Raw genomic sequence first — 22,469 nt, 5'->3', positions numbered from 1 at the left:
CGAACACCAATTGAGTATGTGCAATAGTAGTACGTACAACATTAACATGGAGGAAGCATTGCAGTCGACACATGAAATAATGGAGCAATACACACCAAAGCACAACAACAACAACCTGCATTTACATAGCACCTTTCACCTCGGATGGCATCTCAGAATGCTTAGCAAAAGTAATTGTTTGATCAATATGTATAATAGCTAATAAATTTGTTCCAGTCACTGTGGAGTCCTGTAGCTCAGTGGTTAGAGCACTAGCCTTCCAAGCGAGGGACCTGGGTTTGATTCCCAGCAGGATGAAACCTTAGGCAAGTTTCCTTACTCTACACACCTGATAATAAACCCTCAAGAAAAAAAATCAATAACAATTTGCTCACTGAATCCACGACTGTTTGTTCGACACTGCTGTGCGCAATTGGCTGCCTCGTTTCGTAAATATACAGTCAATTCACTTTACAGCATATTCTGTGAAGCGTTTTGAGACGTCTAGAAAACATGAAAAGCGCTATATCAAATGCAAGGATTATTATTTTATTACTTATTTACAACACCAGAACATTGTCTTGAGCTGGGTCTTGGTGCCACCAGACACACAAGGACCACTGGATTCGCCTTACAGCGATAATGTTCAACTCTGAACTTCTATCAGCAGTCCTAGTGTAAACATCAGTCTGAGTTTTACATCGTTTACCTCCCAGGGTATGGATTCACATTACTTTGAATCACGTACCGCATTTCCGCTCAAAGAGGTTATAGATTTGAATCATTTCTTTGGAAGCCTTAACTTACCGCTTTGTGCTAAGGTAGCATGCTGTGCATCAGAATTTGCAATGTTACCGTGTCTTGGACAGTAAATGAATGCACTTTCTGCGGTAGAACTGTCTGAAACACAAGTCGATGTATAGCTTTAGTGTTTTGACTCGTAAAATTATTCCTGGGAAAAAATGAAAATACTAGTACAAATTAAACCAGTCTAGCATGTTCTATTAAAACCTTTTTTAAAAATTATCAAGAAATCAATGGGAAAGACGAGAAAGAAAAGAAGCAAATTGAACCAGGAAACTGCTGAATAGTTTGTGAATTTATTGGTAAATGTATACAAGGTAACATTGGAACACAGACTCATTTGCAGTTGCAATGCTTATAAAAGTTAGGTTTCATCATGATTCTTGGGTCTTTGATATTATTTCATTTCTTTAATTCTCCCACAAACACAAATGAACGAGAAAGCAAACTTCAGGCTAAATGAGTCAGGAACTTATGCCTAATGACTTAAAGGAAGCTGCCGCATTTGGGTTTTAACTGAAAAAAGCTGTCACTGTAGCTGGCTTAAAAGTAGCTATATTGTCTTAAATCATATTTCCTTAAAAACGGCATCTGTCAACAACATGCCAGAAGAACACTTCATCTGGTCTGCATTATATTACAAGGAGGCAATTCATACAAAGAATGTTCAGACACTGCTTTGGGCAGCATTATGCCTTGAGACAGAGAGTTTGGTAAACTTATTAAATTTTTGGAAGTATGTGTGCAATTAGATATAAATTACGCCTGCATATTTCAAGACTTTATAAGATACGATTGTTTACCTTCGATGTCTTACTAAATAAATGGACTTTTCTTTTCTCTTTTAAAACACAGGACATGTTTCCTTTTCACCTTTAAAACACATGCCTTCTTCAATCAATTTGCATTTCTCGAGAATAATCTTCTTCTCAGGAAAGTATTAAAAAAACTGTCACTTTGATAGATTTCCATTTGCTTAATTTTTTTTTCAGTTCTTAACTATCAAGAGTGCCAATCGTAATTCAGTGTTAGTCACGTAGAGAAAAGAATCACCTAATAAGCTTCATGTTCACACAAAGGAAAATAGTTTAGTGACCTGTAAACATTATCCTTATCTAAAATATATTTGTTTCTCGCATCTTTGCAGAAAATAGTTAGGCGAGGATCTACCCACCTGCCATTCTCACATAAAGAATAGTAAAAAAAAACAAGCAATAAAGCTCAGTATAATTACAAAAGGTAGTGTTATTTTATGTCTTATCTTCAAAAGCACATGCTTCAGCAGCATTTCCAAAGGTCTTATCATTAAAAAAAACTCGGAAAAAATGTAAATTCATTTCCAACCACACCATGCAAATCTGTGGCTGTGGATGAATACTGATGTTTGATTTCAACCCAAGTTTCCAGTTACAGATTTCACTCACGTCAGGCATCTGTATACCACGGTATTCCTGCTCGTCACAAACTATATTTCTTTTGTGATAAGAATGCAGAAGTATCATTTCTATTGAAAGAAAAGGAAACTGACCGTTTCAACAAACAGTTGAAATATTGTAGCATGGATAATTTCCAAAACTAAAATACGTTATTCAGTCATTTTCATTCCAGTCTTATAACAAATTTTACAAATGATCCTTCTCAAAGAGTGCATTAACTGCTTGGCAAACAATATTGCTTACAAAATACTGTGTAAGGGGACTCTGAATTATTTGTGCATGATTGGTTGAAGGATTTTAGATACGCAATAATTCCATAACAAGAATGCCCATCAGCTAGTTAAAGCCATTTCAACTAGCTAGTGAGCTGAGCCACAGTCTGCCAACATAATACAAAAACAAAATAATTACAATTTAATTCATTTGTAAAAGCCATCCTGTTTTGAATTGGCCAGGGTTCATCTTTGGATCCAGAGGAAGCAAATTCCAATTTCAGGGGCAGAATATGGAAAAAACATACTTGCTATAATTAGCTCCCTGTTGGAGACGCCAACAGCTATAATTTATAAAGCATCTCAATGAGAATTTGTGGAATAATATCAACAATAAACCTAGATAATTGAATTTTATGCAGTTGACAATCAGAAACTCCGACAGGAGCCCTGTTGATTCTTGAATATTTGTGTTCAATCAAAACCCCTAAGTTCAGTTAGTATGAATATTATAAGAAGCATCATTTTCTATAGCTTACACATCATTTTGGAAATACTATGTTTTCAATCAAACTATTTTCCAATGATGTGGATTATTATGTATCTCGAATGTTGGAGATCCTGACTGTTAAAGGATGGAAGAAAAATACAATATATAAATGTTGCTGTTCACACATTGCAATTCTGTAAACCTGCAAGAAGTAACTGCATGAAACCATTGTCGATGCTTATCAGCAAGGATCTTAGTCTGTAAAATGCCCTTAGTGCTGCTATGGTTAAAAAGAGGATTCACACTGTACACAATTTACTTTAAATTTAAGCAGACCAGTTTCCTTAGTCCTTTGAGCAAAAACGCAGGTAGCCTCCAGTACAGGAATTTAGTTCACTGTGTCCTGAAAAATTCCTTTCAGCTTACAGTTCTTGAGTCTTCTATAGGATTTGCAGAATTCAATACTGGAATTCAAATCAGTTAAACTGAAGCTATCATTTTTTTTACAGCAATTTAGCCTTTGTCTTAATATGGACCATCACTTTTGAAATCATCACCGTCATTAAAGATTGTTGTTAAAAGTGCATGTTTTCACCACTTAAATGCTTTCACTTCAAAATGGAGTCCTGATTTCTTCTTACAATATTCAATAATAGTGTTCACAAATCTGAAGTAAAAATGTTGCATTCTTATCTCAAAATTGCACAGCCAGGAAAACTGCATAACTTAATGTCTGGCTTCATTTTGTGAATCATTTGTCAGCTCATTGAGTCATTTCAGCCTATTTACATAGTCAAAAAATATTCTAGTTGCAATTTGCATTACTTTCATTATTATTTTGCAAGTTTGTGAAATTAATCCATCATTATTGGTGGAAATTTAAATTATTTTTATAATCTCTAGAGTCAATTTTACTGCTTGTTATCGGGCTGGATTAATAATATTTTGAACATACTGCAGAAAGCTACCATAGCATTTGTGATTCAGCTTTTCACAATATTTAGGTGGGGTCCTGCAGAAATGTAAACCTAATAATTCAAATTATTTTTGAAAATCCTTTTGATAGGATGGCTTTATTCTGGTGTGTTTAAATGCAAGAAAGAACGATTGTGAGAACAGCCTGTCTGAATCTTATTGTAAATCTGTCAATCTTCACTTGCTAAGCAGGTGAAAGTATACAAAATATAATAACAATAATAATTCTTCTATTTGATACGGCACCTTATTACATCTTTGATACATCTCAAAGCACTTCATAGAATATACTGTAAAGTGAACTGACCAGATATTTTGTGGTCGAAATTGCGCACAGCAGTGTCCAACAAACAGTCGTGGATTGAGGTGAGCAATTTATTATCTTGTTTAAGGAAATATTACCCCCGGAAAAGCGATTCACCAATCGACTAACAAACGGGTTCCTATTTACTGCTAGGTAAACAGAGGTGTGTGGAGTAAGGAAACTTGTACAACATTTTGCCCTGCCAGGAATTGAACCCAGGTCTCTTGCTTGCGAGGCAAGTGCTCTAACCACTGAGCTACAGGACTCCAAAATATAGAAACGAATCTCCAACTTACTGGGTAACCATCCAAAGAAATGCCGTGCGGCCTTAAAGATTGAGGTGACACTTGTTCATGGATACATAGAAGCACCTGGGGGCAAAGACTCACAACATCAGATTTGCCCACAGCACCCACTATGTCCAAAAGACCAGATATGCCTTTTCCCTCCACTTTGGTATAAAGGTCGACCTGTGTCCTAGCCTCAGAAATCAGTATGTGAATCCGCTCTCCGAAAAGGCAGTTGTAGCGGATCCAGAAAAGCTATGGAGGAGAGTTGCATACTTCACTGCATTTACGACAGTAAGTCTGAGTTGGATTGGAGATGCTTAAGCAATTATCCAATAACTGAGGTTCATACTTAGCTGCTGCCAGTTTTGAACAGTTATATTTTCATTTTACTCAAGGAGCTGCTGTTTGTGTTGCATGCAGATGGATTTGTCTGTCTCTGGAGTGACCTGTGCTGCCTGCTTCACATAATCTGAATCCTTCATTTCTAACAGATTCCATCTGGTGTCTCTAAGAAGGCAGCTGTTCTCTATCAAGCTCTGATACTGAATGAACTCTGGATTGAGAGTTAGGAACCCTTAATGAGACTGGCATGGTATTCTCTGCAGACAGAACTGAAGATAATTTATGGAGATGGTCAGGGACGTACCAGACTCAGCACATGTGGGGAAAGCCAGAGTACGTCCCAGTCTCACTCCGTGATCTCAGTTCTGTTTCCAGAGGGAGCGTTCCCGTCACTCAGCCGAGTGGTTCAGCCAACTGCACAGAGAGCAACAACCAGAGTTTCAGGGGAAAACTCACACCGAACATTCACTTTTTCCCAACCCACACTCAATGCAATGAGTTTTCAGTGGACAGGCAAATAAATGGTTCAGCTAGAAAGGTCCCAATGTGGGCTTGAACCCAAAACCTCTCGATTCAAAGGTGAGAGTATGAACAACTGAATCTCCAATGCAGTTCTGGGAGCACGATTTGGATAAGACATTAACTCGAGGTCCCATTTGACTGTTCATGTAGACGTTAAAAATCCCACTGCACTATTGAAAAAAGGAAGGGAGTTTCTCCTGATGTTCTGGCCAACACTCCTGCAGATAAAATCAGTTACTGATTTCGGAACATTGCTAAATGCAAAATTAGCTTTCATATTTGCTGACCGAATATACAGTTATTGCACTTTACAATAAATCCTGTGAAACGCTTTGATCTGTGCTCCCAATGTAAAAGGTGCTATATTAAAACAAATTTAAAAATTGTTTGGAATTATTATTTTAGACCTCCATTGTAAGAGTATTCCAAAGCACGTGGACATTGGAACATTTATCAGTGCTGCTTTCTCCCTCAACAACAACAACTTGGATTTATATAGCGCCCTCCACGCCAGACAGCATCTTAGAGCGCTTTACAGTAATGGATCCCGGGACCGAGCCAGGGGGAGGGGGGGGAAGGTGACCAAAGGCACGGTCGAAAAGAAAGGTCAGCAGAGACCTGAAAATGGGAAGGGAGGGAGCGAGGCGAAGGGAGTGAGCAAGCGAGTTCCAGAGCCTCGGGGCATAGTGGCTGAAGCCCACCGAGGGTGGAGCGGAGGACTTGGGGGACGAGGAGCAGGCCAGACCCGGAGGAATGAAGGCAACAGGTACTGTTTTGAGGAGAGAGGAGGTCAGAGAGGTAGGGGGTGCAGAGGAGTGCAGGGACTCGAATACAAGGGTGAGGATCTTGAAATCGATCCTCTCTGGGATAGGCAGCCAGTGCAGTCTGGCAGGGACTGGGGTGATCAGGGAGCAGAGTTTTGTGCGGGTGAGAATGCAGGCGGCAGAGTTTTGAATGGTTTGGATTTTGTGGATGGGAGACCGGTGAGGAGGGCGTTAGAGTAGTCCAGCCGAGAGGTGACAAAGGTATGGACCAGGGTTTCAGCGGCTTTAGGGGAGAGGTATTGGTGGAGACGGGCGATGCGTCGTGGTGGAAGAAAGAGGTGCTGGTGAGGGACTGGATATGGGGGAGGAAGGATAATTGGGGGTTGAACCTGAATTAGTGCGAGGTCGGGTAGGTGGAGGAGGTGAGAGCCATGAGATTTTAGATGTTGATGAGAGCCAAAGAGTATGGCTTCCATCTTGTCAATGTTCAGCTGAAGGAAGTTAGTGCTCATCCAGCCCCTGAGATCTGACAGGCAGGCTGACAGAACATCAGGGGACTGGGGGTCGCAAAAAGAGGTGAAAAAATAGAGTTGGGTGTCATCTGCATACATGTGGAAGTGTACCCTCCTGACACATTAACTGACAGGTATTCCATTTTGTGCCTTTATATATGTTGCTGAAATACTCTTCACTTCTTTAGTTAGTTTAAATTGTGATAATCCTACTTCTGCACAAACTGACAATAACCGCCTTGGTTTTTTGATGACGCACTCTTACAATTCCTTAGACTATTTTCTTAAGTCTGATAACTCATTGAAAAATTCAGAACCTCCCTGCAGACTTATTCCTCATTCTGACTTGCAAGTATATTAAGCACAGAAACAACTCTCCAGCAAACTGTACATCAATAAGTCATCAAAAGAATTAAGCATAGCTTTTTTTTATTCTTAAAAACAATAAAAAGGACCTGGAGGGGAAATCATTACATCCTGTTAAATCTATCAAAAACAATTACTGACATAAAGTCATGTTTGCGTTCAACACTGTCTTACATTTCAGAAAATCTGCTAATTACATTAAAAAAAGGTTTTTTTAAAAAATGAAGAAAAATCAAACCTTTTGGGGAAAATAGAATGCAAAATTTAGCTTGTACAAAGCCAGATATTGTGAGGTTTGTGGTTGCTCAGAATTAAATCGTACTTAACCAAGTGATCTATCCTACTGCTGACTTCGTCTTTCATTGATTTTTTTTCCACACTGTTTATTACAAATTGAATCAAACGTGGCTCTTGTAGTGGGTACTGCAGTGTGAAATTATTTTTCTTAGCTTTTGTAGTATATTTCACAGGAACAGATACCTGCTGTTTCTGGGCCTCTCAGTGATAGTACAAACAGCCATCTTTCAGGGATCAATGGCAGAAAAAAGATAGACTGAACAGCTCATCTGAACAGCAGTGTCATAAACTACTGAGTAGTTGGTGCAAATCATACAAACATACTGTGATGGAAGAAAAGACAGAAGGAAAGGCTAGATAAGTGCATTCCAGACTTAAAAAATATAAGCCATGATGTGGATAAATATTTAGACCTACAATTCCCCATGCGAGTTTCTGATGTTTCCTTTTATCATCAAAGAGACTTCTTGCAGGGAAGGAGTTAAATGAAACAATGCAATTTTTCTTATAAACACTCACATGCCTCATAAGAGAAGTGGAGAGAACAGCATGAGCAGAGGCCTGGAAATGGGTCAGTTGTTGATCCTGTTAGTTTCAGAGTGTTGGGGAACAATAGACAAACAACATATTTCTTTACTTTCGATGCCAACTTTAGACACTGTACTCTTTAATTGTATGTTTACCATCCTAGCAAAGAGCCATCAATAATCACAATCCTTGCTTTTGATATCACGCCAATTCATAGAATCATAGAATCGTACAGCACAAAAAGAGACCATTCGGCCTATCGAGTCTGTGCCGGCTCTTTGAAAAGAGCAATGTAACGTCAGTCCCACTCCTAGTCCTTTCCCCATAACCCTGCAGACCCGTCCTCCTCAAATACCTGTCCACCGCATTTTTAAAAGTTGTTATCGAATCGGCCTTGACCACCCTTTCAGGCAATGCGTTCCAGATTCGAACAACTCGCTGCGTGAAGAAATTTCTTCTCACCTCCACTCTGCTTCTTTTAGAGACTATCTTGAATCTGTGACCTCGAGTCACCGACACACCCACCAGCGGAAACAGTTTTTCCTTTTCTAACCTATCAAATCCCCTCACGATTTTGAAGACCTCTATTAGGTCTCCTCGTAACCTTCTCTGCTCCAATAAGATTGTCACATCATCAAAATGTCTCAGAACATTTTAAAGGATTTTACTGTAAAGTTTAGTGACTGAGTGTTTGTAGGGTGAACATAGCAGCCAATTTATGCACAGTAATACCTGACTAACAACTATGCAGCACTCCTCCAGCACTGAATTGTAGTGTCAGCTTGAAAACTGACCTTGACGTGAAGTGCCTGGACTTCAGTCATCTTAGACAGTTCTAGCACTTTGAACCAGATATGGCCAGCTAGACAGACACAATATGAAGATAAACACATTTGACCCGAGAAGAAACAAAATTGAAAAAAAATGTTCCTAAAGATTATGCAGACAACAGAAAAGATTAATTATTATGAATCTCAGACTTTGAGTGTGCCAGAGTCTGTAAATTATTGCATTTAGGGTGTTACTTACTCAAACAATTGAAATCCCTCTGGTGAAATACTGATTACAAGTAAAGGAAGTACAGTATGAATCTGCATGTTTTCTTGCAACTTCATTGCCCCTGAATCTTAAAATAAACAAGTTATTTTCTATGTGCAAAATAAACCACATTCAAATAAAAAAAGGAATGCTTATTATTAAAGTGAAAAGAATAGCTTTACAAATGTATATCTGCTACAATATTGTAATATATTTTAGAGGTTTAACCAGAAGATACATGTGATGTGCTCTCTATCTGGGGCAAACACGTTCTTTCATAACTTGGTATCCAACAGGTGTGTATTTTGTAGCATCGTTGTAGAATTAAAACTATTATTCAAAACTATATTAAATTTAAAAATATTTAACAGCTTTGAAAATCAAGGTAAAAGTTTTGGTGACAAATCCATTTAATGTGCTGCAAAGTGGCATCAGAGAGGGCAATTGCACTAGTGAAATTGTATTTCAGAAATTGATCTAATGAGCTGGTTCAAATATTACATAGTGAGGTTCTAAGTATCTGAAATGGGCAGACCCAAAGGTAATTTGGTAAAGTGAAAAAAACTCTTATAGAACCACACATACTTATTTTCTCAGAATATTAGAACTTCTTCAATGATGAGAAAAAGTGCCACCTCTGGCTGGCTCAGAGTATTTCAGACATCAGTGTTTTGAATAACTGAGACTCCACTGAACCTCACATAGTGTAAGTACTGTTGAACAACTGTTTGTAAATCTTAGCTAGTCAAGAAGCAAATTAACCATTTCCAACAAACAGTTTGAAAATTCATATCGAGCTTCTGTGGTTACTTCTTTGCCCAATACCTTCACAAATGCACAATTCATGTTTGGATTACAGAGGTGCTTTTATAATAACACAGCACACATTCATTTTCACTTGCTTGTGTTTGTTTGTATAACAATCTTGAGAACAATATTGTTTACTTATCATCCAATGTTACAGAAAAGTTATGTTTTTAAAAAAAGCCCAGCACAAAACAAGCAAAATCTATGTGTAGAATAATGGATACCTGGAAATAATTATGAGCAGTAATCTAATCATGGAGTTCAGATGGTTTATATATAAAATAGTGGAAACCTGGGAGCTATTACAAGGCAATAATTTAATTGAGTTCAGATGACATCATAAATTGCAAAAAATGAAGCTGAAGCAGTTTATATCCATCATCTTAAGCTCAAGATTAAACCACTGCCTTGAATCAATCCCTGATATCTGGTATCTGTTAACGTACATATTGCTTCAATTGTATGTGTTTTTTTGGGGGGGGCCAAGTTTTGGAGGGATTGGTGACTGTTAAAGTGGAAGCCTATCATTGCACTTGAAGGTGAAGCTGATCTCATTCACAGAAAGGATTAATGATAGGAAGGTCACTCCTTCCACTTTATCAAAAAATAGCCTGCAGTTTATTTCTGGGGCCTTCTAATGCCAAGCATACACTTTACATAAATTAACTTTGCTTCTGGTCTTGAACCTCATTCACAATATATTTACTGCTGCACTGTGTTCATCTATCCACATGTAAAAGATGACTAATGTGATCTCCACACGCATTTCAAAGCCACCAGTTATATGTCAGTTCTTGTTAGAAAATTCAAGGGATCACATTCTCACCACATGACCTTTCATTGTCTTACTGCCTGAATTAAATAGAACATTTTGAAAACACATGAAAGGTGGCTTCTAACCCTTGTCTTTGCTCAAATATGCTACCTATTGTTTTCCTTGTTTATAAAAATGGACATTTTGCCACAAAGCCTTCAAAACTTTAAAAGTCCGCTGCCTTTACTCATTCTTGGGAAATGTGAAATTAAAAGCAGGACGTGGTGACCTCAGATCCTCAGGATCAGAGAAGGGGAAAAAAACGTTAGTCAGGAAATCTCTCACGTCAGAATCAGAGAACACTGCCTCACTTTTTTCAGCTCTGATTGTGGGACTGTTCGTAAAGTAAAGCCTCCATGAAATTCATTTTACTGTTTGGTAAGTGCACAGCAAGCAAATGTTTCTTCGACTGACTATTCAATCAGCATTGCTAGGTACTGCTTTTATGTTTGGGAAAAAATTATTGATGTGTATGCAAAGACTCTTTTATGTCATGGCGAGTGGAGTGAATATCAGCCTCTTTGCTTAGCAGGCAGCCTGCTGCTCTGACTGAATAAAAGTTCAAAATCTGCTCAGCATGTTCACTGATATTCCTCAAAACGTTGTAACGGTTTCCTTTCAAAAAGAAATATTCAGAATTACTGTCCTTCCACTGATATGAACTGTGGCAAAAAACTATGCAGGATGCGGTGTAGGGGAAAATTTTTAATAATGGATTTTGTTTCTAGGCTAATGTGACAGATGGTGGGATATTGCTTCTTTGGAACTGTTGTTTTAACTTCATTTTGATGTCTTAAATTGGAAACAAACACATTGTAACCTCTATGAAGGGAGAAACAAAACCTGTTAGGATTAAATAAAGGAAGGTAAAAGAATTTGCGAGATATGTAGCATTTGTTTTTGTCATCTGCTCCTTCCTTATTAAAAACAAACAAAATCTGATTAGTTACAATTGAGTTCTCTTACTATCAATTTTGGTTGATTCCTGTTTTCTGAGTCTAGTAACTTTGAAAATCACAAGTTTATTTGGAGATGATATTTCGCAATTAAGGGGCTCGAATTTCAAAAGTTTGTGTGTTTATTTATTCTTTTCTTAAAAAAAGTTCTACTTTAATTGATACTTCCTCCTTGGCTGAGAGCACAACGCAGGCAACCCAGATCTCTGTCAATGTCCTGTAACTTAGCAGTTAGAACACTTGCCCCACAAGCGAGAGGACACGGGCAGGGCGAAACGTTGGCCAAGTTTCCTTACTCCACACATATCTGTTTACCAAGCAGTAAGTACGAATATGGTTATTAGTCGATTGACGGATCGCTTTTCCAGGGATAATATTCTTTCCAAAAAAATAAATAATTAATAATAATTTGGGCACTCAATCCACAAGTGTTTGTGGGACACTGCTGTGTGCAATTGGCTGCTGCATTTTGCCCACAAAATATAAGTCAATTCACTTTACAGTATATTCTGTGAAGCGCTTTGAGACAGGCGCTATATCAAATGCAAGGATTATTATTATAATGATGATGTTGAGCTGACTACTAGGAACTGTCTGGGAGCAATGGGTGACTCGCCTTAATCAAATTTCACCAATGTCTAGCGATGTGGGGATTTATAGGGATGTTTGGTTTGGATACTCTTCAGCATGGTGGTGGGTTTCCATATGTGTCAGACACCTGCTTGACCCCAAAACATTATTTCACCATTCATTAGTATATGGTCCCTCATTCCCAAATACTTAAACCATCATTCTATATTGCATGGACCATTGCCTTCACATTTCATGTTACAAAGAACATGGTTCATTCATTCCATGTTGTGTCAACCATCATCCTAATGTTCCATGTTATTTGAATCTGTATTCAGTTAACCAGTTTGACAAACACATCCTGATGCAACTATTTTATGTGGGTTGAAACTTATCACACCTTTCCATGGTAGGCGGACCCTGTCAGAAGGCTCAGTTTATGACTTAGTGGGTAAAAGACTGAAATAGCAATAAGCTATACTGACCAGATGATTGCAGATCCAAATCTGTGCTGAATTCACTAATCTCAGCCTTAGGCTGGCAAGATGATGATAAAAATCAGCCAGGGTTCCTACTCCTTATCGCTCACCAATGACTGTTAACCCTGCAAGGTAGTATGTGTGCTTGAACATCAGATGGAATAAAATTGGACACAGCTGTGAAACTGATCAGCACAGTTAGCAAGCAATCTTATCAGAACTAGAAAACTTCAGCTCATAACGTAATATCAGGATACTGTAATGTTGCCTAAGATTTCTGATTATGTGTATAGATTTTAAAATTTCTTCCGTATTCAGAGATATTGAAGTTTCAGCCCTTAAAATGTTTCAGTACACTTTCATCACTTCTTGCCTGGCAAAAATTCCTTTATGATCCCATTGTATAAAAACCTACACGCTTAATTTGTATTATGTTCTCATACAAATGATGCACATATATCAGTACAGAGTATAGCAACCACTTTTCTAACTAACAATAGTTATTGACTACCAAACGTTGAGCAGACTCTCATTAGTCTAGTTTATACTAGTCTAGTTCAACTACAAAATGCACACTTTAAAGTAAATCCGGTGAAATAGTTTGACAAGTCCTCCTGACGTGAAAGGCCCTATATCAAATTTAAGGATATTAATATTATTATTATATTGCGTTCTTCATATTTTTAACTAATTAATTTCCTGTTACCTACACTGTGCTATGTTGTTATCTTGGTCAGAAAAACATGTAATGCTTACATACTAAAATCTGTTCAAAGGCTGATCCTTCATTTCAGTGGTACTGATCGAATACTTGGTCTATATTAAGTTAACCAATCTCAGGTGGGTTGTAGTGGGGCACCTACAATCGGCCTCAGGGTTCCCATGCTAGGGAGGAAAGAAATCAGCCAGAGATCCTGCTTATGATTGCTATCTAGTGAAACAGACTGGAAGTGCATTTGGGATAATAGTTAATAAGGGTTAATATTGAATTTGGGTAATGTAACCCTATGGCTGAATAGACGACCAATATTCATTGCGCAAGCCTGGATGAAGTATTAGAAACTTTACGTTCCTGTAGTGATAAATCACACCATAAGTTGTCTTTCCTTAGGAGGCAAGAGGATAAGAAGAAAAATTCAAAGAACAAATGGGAGTAAAGGGAGAAGAAAATTAGTCTTAAAGTAGCTCCACTCCAGTAACCCCCCAAAACAATTTGGTCACTCAATCCACGACTCTTTGTGGGACCCTGCTGTGCGCAATTGGCTGCCGTGTTTTGCCCACAAAATACAGTCAATCCACTTTACAATATATTCTGTGAAGCGCTTTGAGACATCTCAACGACATGATAAGGTACTATATGAAATGTGAGCATTAATATAAATCTGATTTTTAACTTTTTTTTCTTGTTAACCTTTTGTGAATCCTAACAAATTCTTGATATAATCATTCAAGCACATACATTACTGCTGCGGTACCTTTTGTTTTCATTTTTTTTTAAACTTTGAATCAGGCAAGAGAAAACTAGGTGTTCAAATTTAGGTATTGTTAATTCTGCACATTCAGAATCAAAATCTAAGTGACTTTAGCCCATTTACTTGGGCTGTTTAGTGTTCTATTTCTATCCCTCATATTATACTCTAATTTTTCATGTTCCAGTGTGGCTCTCCAGTTTGCTGGACTTGTGCTTGCCATCTGCAAATTCCAGCATGACCCAAACCTTCAACTGCAATGAGAACATATGCAACAAGAATGCCACTTGCACAACAATAAACAAGAAGAAGGGATGCTACTGCAACACAGGCTTCACAGGCGATGGTGTCAGCTTTTGCAATGGTATGGAACCGCACTGTACAAAATCGATACAAAGCTAAATAAGTGGTCCCAAATCTGCTCTTCACTTCTGAATAGCAAAGACAAATGAGAAAGCTCATGATTCAGTGATGGGTATTAGGAAATCAGTTCTGAAAATCTTCTGTTTTGAAACTTGTTATACACATTGGCTGAATGTAGGAGGGAAAACATTTTGAATACTAGTTGAATACTGATGGAGTCTGGAGCATGCAGTACAAGGGTATTAAGTATTTTATCTGAAATGCCTCCATCCCCCAAATTTTTTTTAAAATTGTTCACCAACATAAATAACCATCATCCTAAATAGCATCTAACTCCTGGTACAAAGGTAGTGCAATTGTCAAAGCTTTTGCTCTGAAAATATGCACATCGCTCAGTGACAATTTGGGATGCAGCAGGAGAGCTGCTTATAAGTTATTTTACATTAATACAGCTACAGAGATACACAGACAGTTGGGCAGGACATCTCAGCAGAGAATCCTTTCAAGCATTGCTTTTAAATGATCTGTTTACATTTGTATAGGGATAACCTCCTGCTTTCTGCCAGCCACAGTTTCCTAAAGAAATGAATCATTTATTTAAAGTGTCAGTTGTTAAAGATAGTGTGGACAATAGAAATCTTGCCAAATGAGCAATATGTGACAACAAGGTTAGCGGTCTATTCTGCTGCTACTAATTAGATATTGGGTGCTATAGCATGTTTTAGCTTTTTTTTTGGTCCTTGAGTAAAAGTTGCTGTTTTTAAAAAGTACTCTTCACATTTTCAGAACAGTAATTTCAAAATGCAAATGAAATAATCAGATTGTGAACAAATACACTATATCGCCAATTAAAAATTGTCCAGGATAACAAACAGTTAAACTTATAACAGTGGCACATTTTTAAAAAAAGGCACTTCAGCAAATACTTTTTTTTATCTGAAAATATCCCAAATCAAGTCTATTGCATTTGTATTGATTTTAACTCTGCTGCACAGGTTTACCAGTCTTTAGATTATTTGTTTCTCCCCAAAGCACTTCCCTTCAGGATTATGCTCTAGGATGTGGTAAAATGGAAGATTGTATTCTCAACAAGGTTAATTACATTGTTGGATGTTTGGAAAGCTTCTAGCTCTTTTGCCTTGAACTTTCCAGCTAATTAAAACCACAATCATTTTAAGGAAGGAAGCTGTCATTTTTGCTTGGAACATGGAAGCTGAATAATCTCTTTGTATTGTCCACAGAGTGCAGCTTTATGTGACCACTTTGGGCTTGGCACTTATGGTTGATTATATGGGAGAAGATGTGAACTGGTTGTTAAAAAGGAGTTCATTTTTTACTGGAATAATAGAATTGCCTTTGTCTTGTTTGATACGGAGCAAACTGAGATCATGGCAAAAGTGAACTGCTTATTTCTGGCAATTTCTAGCAAATTCATAGAAGTTATGTAAAGTTATTCATTATTCATTTTGATCTACATTTGTCCAGCTTTAGCTATTTGTTTGTGGCTATTTATAAATTTGATTATCTACATCGTCTGCTGAAAGGTTACCCAATTGGTCAGTACTTCATGTACTTTACTTCCATGCATGTAACCACTTTTGTTTTTAATATGATATAACATTATGTGAATAATTGGCAAGAGGCCACTGCAAACAATAGAATTTCAACTTGTTGATACATTGTGCTGAACAGATCGTATTTTAGTGGATGACTGGTTCATCGTATTGGATTTGCTTCATATGTGCTCCAGACCATTGTTTTGACAAAAAGCAAGTACTTGCAGCTTGGAATCTTCTTCAGTTGGATTATTGAATGCAAGCATATCTGTGCATTTACTCCCCTGTAATACCACTGTAGACACTAAACGTTCTTGTTGAGTAAGGTTTAATGTAGAAGACTTAGGTAGCTTTCAAAATGGTTCTGATCTACAATATTCACAGCAGTGTTGTATTGTGGAGTTTTTTGTTATTTTATTTCATAATCTCCATTATGATCTAGGGATTTGATTCCTGATAATAAGGAAAATAAATCTAGGCAAATGTAGTTTTGTTGTACGACTAACAACTATTGATAAAAACAAAATGAAGAATATACATTGCTCCTCATTATCTTTAGATGAGGGCAGAAATCACAGTGCAGTTACCTACACTTGAGGCCAAACACACACAAGTTAAATTCATTGTGACGAAAATACCAATATGCTTTATTTGTTATTATTTGGCAAATAAATATTTACAAATATCAAATCTTCAAGTGCTTCATTTTTATAATTCAATTCTTTATAGCAAAAAAATGCAGGATCTTTTTCAACACTTTATTGTCGTTATTGCTGTGCTGTTATCATTATATTACAGCAATATAACAAAAGTTTTCCAGTCTGAATATACTAGCATAACATCACTTTATCAGTAGCAATAAAGCAAAATGTAAATTATGGATGAGTTTGGTAAATATTTTGTGTTCATCAATTTAAAATGAGTGTGAGAAAATGTTCCTTGGAAATGAATTGTGCCAATTTAAAATAAATGTTAAAATCCAGTCATTCCAGGATGATAGTGTTTTCTGAGCATAAGAGATGTTCCTGTTATTGTTTTTCATAATATCAAACACAAATAATGGCATATGAAAATAGATTGTCATACTAATTTGAATTTGTATTTTCCTTTGTTTCATTTGTAAAAGTTCAACAACTCAGAGAGAACATCTTTACATTTGAACAAGATTTACATATTTTCTTGGATTTTGGAACAATGCTGATTGCAAGATGTGTGTGTGTGAGGTGTGCGTGTTGGGGGAGGGAAGGTGATCTTGATTTCAAGATCATCCTCACCTACAAGGCCATTCACGGCCTTGCTCCCTCCTACCTCTCCAACCTACTATCCCCCTACCTACCTGCCCGTACCCTCCGTTCCTCCGGCTCTGGTCTGCTCCACGTCCCCCGCCCCAATCGGCCTACCATCGGTGGTCGGGCCTTCAGCCTCTCAGCCCCTAGGCTCTGGAACTCTATCCCCCAGTACCTTCGCCTCGCTTCCTCCCTCTCCTCCTTCAAGGCCGGTCTCAAAACCTTTCTCTTTGACCGAGCATTCAGCTCCCCTCTCGACTCTCTACCCCCTCCTCGCTCCCTCCCTTCCCTCCCCTCACCCTGACCATTTCCCCCTTGCTCGGGTCATGACCCAACTGTGCAGCGCCTTGGGACGTCCTCCTGACGTGAAAGGCGCTTTATAAATGGAATCTTGTTGTTGTTGTTGTTGTTGGGTCCTGACACATCTTGGAAGAACTTGGAGTTCGGGTGGGCGGGGAGGTGGGGGGATGGAGTGTCTTGTTCGACCTTCAACTGTCTTTTCTTACCCCTCACATTCAACCCACGACCTGCACTGCCTTCACTAACCTCCGTAACATCGCCCGACTCTGCCACTACCTCACCCCTCAGGCACTGAAACTCTTGTTCATGCCATCATCACCTCCAGGCTCGACTATGCAAACGCCCTGCTTGTCAGCCTTCCCAACTCCTCCCTCCACAGGCTGCAGATAATCCAGAACTCTGCAGCCCGTGTCCTCTCCCGCACCAAACTCTGTGACCCCATTTCCCCCACTCTCCTCTGACTCCACTGGTTCCCTATCCTTCAGAGGATCCACTTCAAGATCCTGGTCCTCACATACAAAGCCCTCCATGGCCTCGCACCACCCTACCTCTGCGACCTCCTAACCCGCTACCAACCCGCCCGCTCCCTCCGCTCAGCCAGCTCTGGCCTGCTCCACGTCCCCCGACCCACCCGCCCCACCATTGGCGGGAGAGCCTTCAGCCACTCTGCTCCCAACCTCTGGAATTCCATCCCCCAGTCACTCCGCCTCGCCCCCTCCTTAGCCTCCTTCAAGACCCTCCTCTTCGACCATGCCATCAGCCACCCACCTTCCCCTCCCCTCCCTTCCCCCCCCCCAACCCCAGCTCGGGTCTGAAATGCTGTACACTGTCCAGCACCTTGGGACGTCCTCCCGACATGAAAGGCGCTATACAAGTGTAATCTTGTTGTTGTTGGTGCTTTCGAGATTCAACCATAATTTAACCACCGTTATCCCTTCAAGGACACATGCAGTTTTGTGCAGTTATGAGTTATTGCTCTCAGCATCTTTCACATCTTTCTGTAGTTTCTGTTGTGCTCAAGGACAATACAACAAAAACTTGCATTTATATAGTGTCCTTCACGCAGAATAGTGTCTCAAGTATCAAGCAGATGAATGCAACGTGCCTTTGGGGATATTCTGTGCTATAAAGGCCAGTTCTGTCGGGGCTACTGTCAAAACAAACAATTGCGTTTTAAGGAGAGGTACAGTGGCTGAAGGAAACAGCCTCTAATAAAAATTTCAGGAGCTTGGGTCAGATTGGGAGATACAGTCGTGGAAGAATAATTGTTGAAAATGCGGTATGTGTCAACAAACTGCTCAAAGAACATTTTCTGGCCATTATGAAGCAGCTCGTCTGTTTTACTAATGTCCTTGGAACACCATCCTCCAGACAACAGTCATTTGAAACTGGCTTAAGCAGATTTAAATATGTTCCTATTGGTGTTTATTAAGAAAAATATATTCCGACTTCTACTTATTTCCTGTTTTAAATAAATGTGATGGAACACCATTTGTTGCAATCAAAGCTAACTGGAGAAACAAATCAGAAGAGTCTTTGAAAGTTATCTTTGTTTACACAGAAAGGCTGTGAGTGTGGGTGTTTCAGGATGCAGTGATGTAGGTGTGGATTACGAGGTAGTGTAGTTTACATATATCCTGCAGAAAAATACTGTGGGTGTGGAGTTCAAACAGTGTCATAATGCATATGCTTTGGGTGTAAGTCTAGTATACAGTAACTCAAAGTTAATGGGATCTGTAATGTTTACACAGCTGTAGCTAAAATACAGTAGGTTACAATTAGGTACAACTCCAACCCAACTGGTGCACATAGATTATATTCAGTGGGCATTAAGGAAGATGAACTGTGGGGAGTGATGTTGGAGCAGTTTATATTTCTGCAGCTCATCAATCCAAGACCAAGTACTGTTGAATCCCAATAAACACATAGCTGAGGTTTGCCAAGAAATGTTATGATTGAATCAGGATATCAAAAAGCTGTTTATAAGAAACTAAATATTTGTACCTTTGGCAGAGTGTTGAATTAATGTTATATAAAATAGGAATTGTTCATGCGGAATTGTTACAAAGAAAAACATGGCTAATTTTCAACAAAGGAAACAAAAATCGCTTGAAGTGTTTCACATCGGATTAAACACCAGATTATTTGTTTTTCAAGCGTTCTGTAAAATAGGATCGAGTTACAAGTCCTTGCCAACATTGGAATTCTATGTTTGAGTTAAAACTTTGTTTGGATGAAGCATATGTTTAGTTTCCTGCAGACCAATTGTATAATAATAGAATAATAATAATGATTGCATTTGATATAACGCCTTATCAAGTCTTTGAGACATCTCAAAGCACTTCACAAAATATATTGAAAAGTGGATTGACTGTATTTTGTGAAACACAGCAACCAATTGCACACAGCTGTGTCCCACAAACAGTCGTGGATTGGGTAAATACATTTTTTTCCCCCAAGGAATTATTATCCTCGGAAAGCAAATTCATAATATCTCGATGAGATCCATAAAGAGATGAGCCTTCAGCCCCTATGCCCCTGCACTCTGAATCTTCCTTCTAAAATCTTTTAGACTCACTTCCTAACTCTTCCTTCTCCCTGCTCTGTGCTCCCAATTATAGCTCTTATGCGCTTCAACAAGATCATTCAACATGAAAAAGCTGCTGTATAAGTGCAAGCTGTTATTGCTGTTATATGCCATTAAACACATGCAGGGGATAATATTGTGTTCCATTTGTTGTGCCATTCAATTTTAATAGTCCTAGGAGCACAAGGGTTGAGTACATATTACATTTAGTAGATTTAGCAGAGTTTGTTCAATATTTAGATTCTGCTCTGAATATTTTAAGCATATTTACATGTAGTAGTAATACTACAAGAGAATTGAACAGTCACATCTAGCACTGCTTGGGCGAGAGAGAAATCCTTCAGACAGCAAACTAAAAATGAACAACATGCTTGACATAATGGCCCGAAGGCCATCCAGAATGTACTGTCTCGTCCATCAGGGATTCTCTTGTAATTTACCTAAATTTCTTTTAAATTGGTAAGAATGATGCATAAGAATAAGAATTGCACACTTTTGAAATGATAAAGGCTTCTCGTTCCTTTGTGAGAAACTGATCACAAGTAAATGATTTGAATAAAGTTTTTAAATTGTTCACAACAACTAAGAATGATGTGGCTTGAAGCAGGGTGTTTTTTTTTACATTTTCTCAGGTGGTTCTGCAGATGAAATATGTGTCAACTTCCAAACTCATCATCTCTAATGTAAGAGGTGATCTGGATAAACACAGTTGAAAACAATTTCCTCATTTGGTATGTTGGCACACAGCCTACTATTATCTATGCTCACAGGATGAAAAAGCCTACTGGAGTACTTTCAGATACAAGGGTTCCCATTATTATTTAAGTAAAAAATTAAGAACATGTTTTCGAATAGTGGGAGATCGCTTCACTTGAATGACTAATTCTCCCTTCCCATGGAGACCTGTCATCACACCTGATGCCACTTGGATGATGTTTGCTGTGAGAGTGGCCAAGAACCATCCAACAGTGGCTCTGCACATTGACCTGGAAGTGTGCACTTCAGATCAGCCTGGATGCCAAGTCAATGTCAGAACTGAGAATGTTGCTGCCTGCTGTGTACTCAGCCAGCACTAAACCTCCACAGCTCAGACACCTTCAGATTGACATCCCGGCCAAGCTTTGAAGGGTTTACTTTTGTGTTAGTGTACGGAGATTATGCAGGATGCACACAGGCTAACCCATGAACCATGTCATCAGAACAGCATTACATGCAAGTTGCAAACATGAAATAGCGAGTCTGCCACAGGAAGGAATATTAGTTACTAAATCAAAGATATCCCACTAGCTTCCTAATTATTTCAGAAGATAATAAATGGATTGAAAATATTTAGTACTGAATGCATTCCCCTAAACCGTACTTTGTCAACAGCTGATTAAAGAGTTACACTGAATGAAATTTAAGGGCAAACCTTGGAGAGAAGGAATAGAAAGAGTGGGAATACTGTATATCCAATGCCTGCGCAGTAGGATTTGCTGAAGGATCACATACCTGAATTAAACCAGCACAAGTGCTGTTGTGTAATCAGGCAGACAGTGCTGGACTTCTACGAAGAATTCTATGGTTTCCTGGTAAAGAGAAATAGGCAACATCAAAGCAGAGCTATGAGAGATGAAGAAGGCATCAAGCACTATTAGGTCAGGAGTTGTGTCCATCGCATCAGGATTGGCATCCCTACATTTCCCTGACAATCTGTTTGATCCCAACCAATTCTTGCAAAGTACCTCGGTCTCAACAAGCATGATATTTCAGTGCTTTTCATCTAGTCTTTCAGAACCGCTCTGTCAAATTGGCGGTGGGTTTGTGAAGTGCCCCGTATATACCAGAGAATAATAAAGGCTGCCAAGACTCATTTTAGTTCGAATACTCGACATCCATAAGGGAGAACATAGGTTTGAAAGCTAGATCCCTGAGGTGAAAGAAAAGTCCTTCAGAATGATATTTTGACATGCTTTGCAACCCACTCCCTAAACAATTGATTTGAAATTTAATTTGAAGTTTACCTATTTTTGGTTGGTACATAAACTTGACTTTATTTGAAATTTCCACTGTTCCTCGGTTGTTATATTATGACATTAAGGTTGTACAAATTGGCATCAGTGATATTTCATAGCATCACTATCACATTTGTCATTCTTCGTAACAACATTTCCATCACAGAGCTAACATATAATAAAGGATAGAAAGGTGGAGCAAAGTGAGAGAGAGAGAGTGGACTGGGAGTAAAGTTATTACAAAAATTGTTTTTTCCCAGTAGGGAATGTTCAGGCTATTCCATTGAATGCTGTTCAATTTATGCTATGTAACACAAGGGAAGAAGCTATAGAAACTAACTGCTGAAGCAGTAAGCAAAGAAACCAGTGATCTTAAGAAACTGAAGCTTTTTGTTTCACCCACCATATCAACTGTGGTATTGCATCGGT

At 38.6% G+C, this 22,469-nt stretch overlaps 1 protein-coding gene and 1 non-coding gene across 3 annotated transcripts in view; both read left to right on the top strand.

Moving 5' to 3' along the window:
* The first annotated feature begins 225 nt into the window (after positions 1-225).
* On the top strand, positions 226-297 carry trnag-ucc. Its single transcript has one exon. It is a non-coding gene; the product is annotated as a tRNA-Gly (tRNA).
* Positions 298-10,766: 10,469 nt separating this feature from the next.
* The window catches only part of adgrl4 (adhesion G protein-coupled receptor L4), a 38,577-nt gene continuing 26,874 nt past the window's right edge, over positions 10,767-22,469 (top strand). Inside the window, exons 1-2 of one of the 2 annotated variants that reach the window (XM_007887239.2) lie at positions 10,767-10,858; positions 14,142-14,318. In XM_007887239.2, the coding sequence (XP_007885430.1) occupies positions 10,837-10,858; positions 14,142-14,318 (199 nt within the window). In that variant the 5' untranslated portion in view covers positions 10,767-10,836. The remainder of the gene's footprint in view (positions 10,859-14,141; positions 14,319-22,469) is intronic. The other variant, XM_007887241.2, reaches the window with a different exon arrangement.

This window comes from Callorhinchus milii, unplaced genomic scaffold (assembly GCF_018977255.1).
Source record: "Callorhinchus milii isolate IMCB2004 unplaced genomic scaffold, IMCB_Cmil_1.0 Scaffold5, whole genome shotgun sequence".
NCBI classification, from domain to species: Eukaryota; Metazoa; Chordata; class Chondrichthyes; order Chimaeriformes; family Callorhinchidae; genus Callorhinchus; species Callorhinchus milii.
The sequence above is the reverse complement of the archived record's forward strand: the minus strand, read 5'-3'. Positions and strand labels throughout refer to the sequence as shown.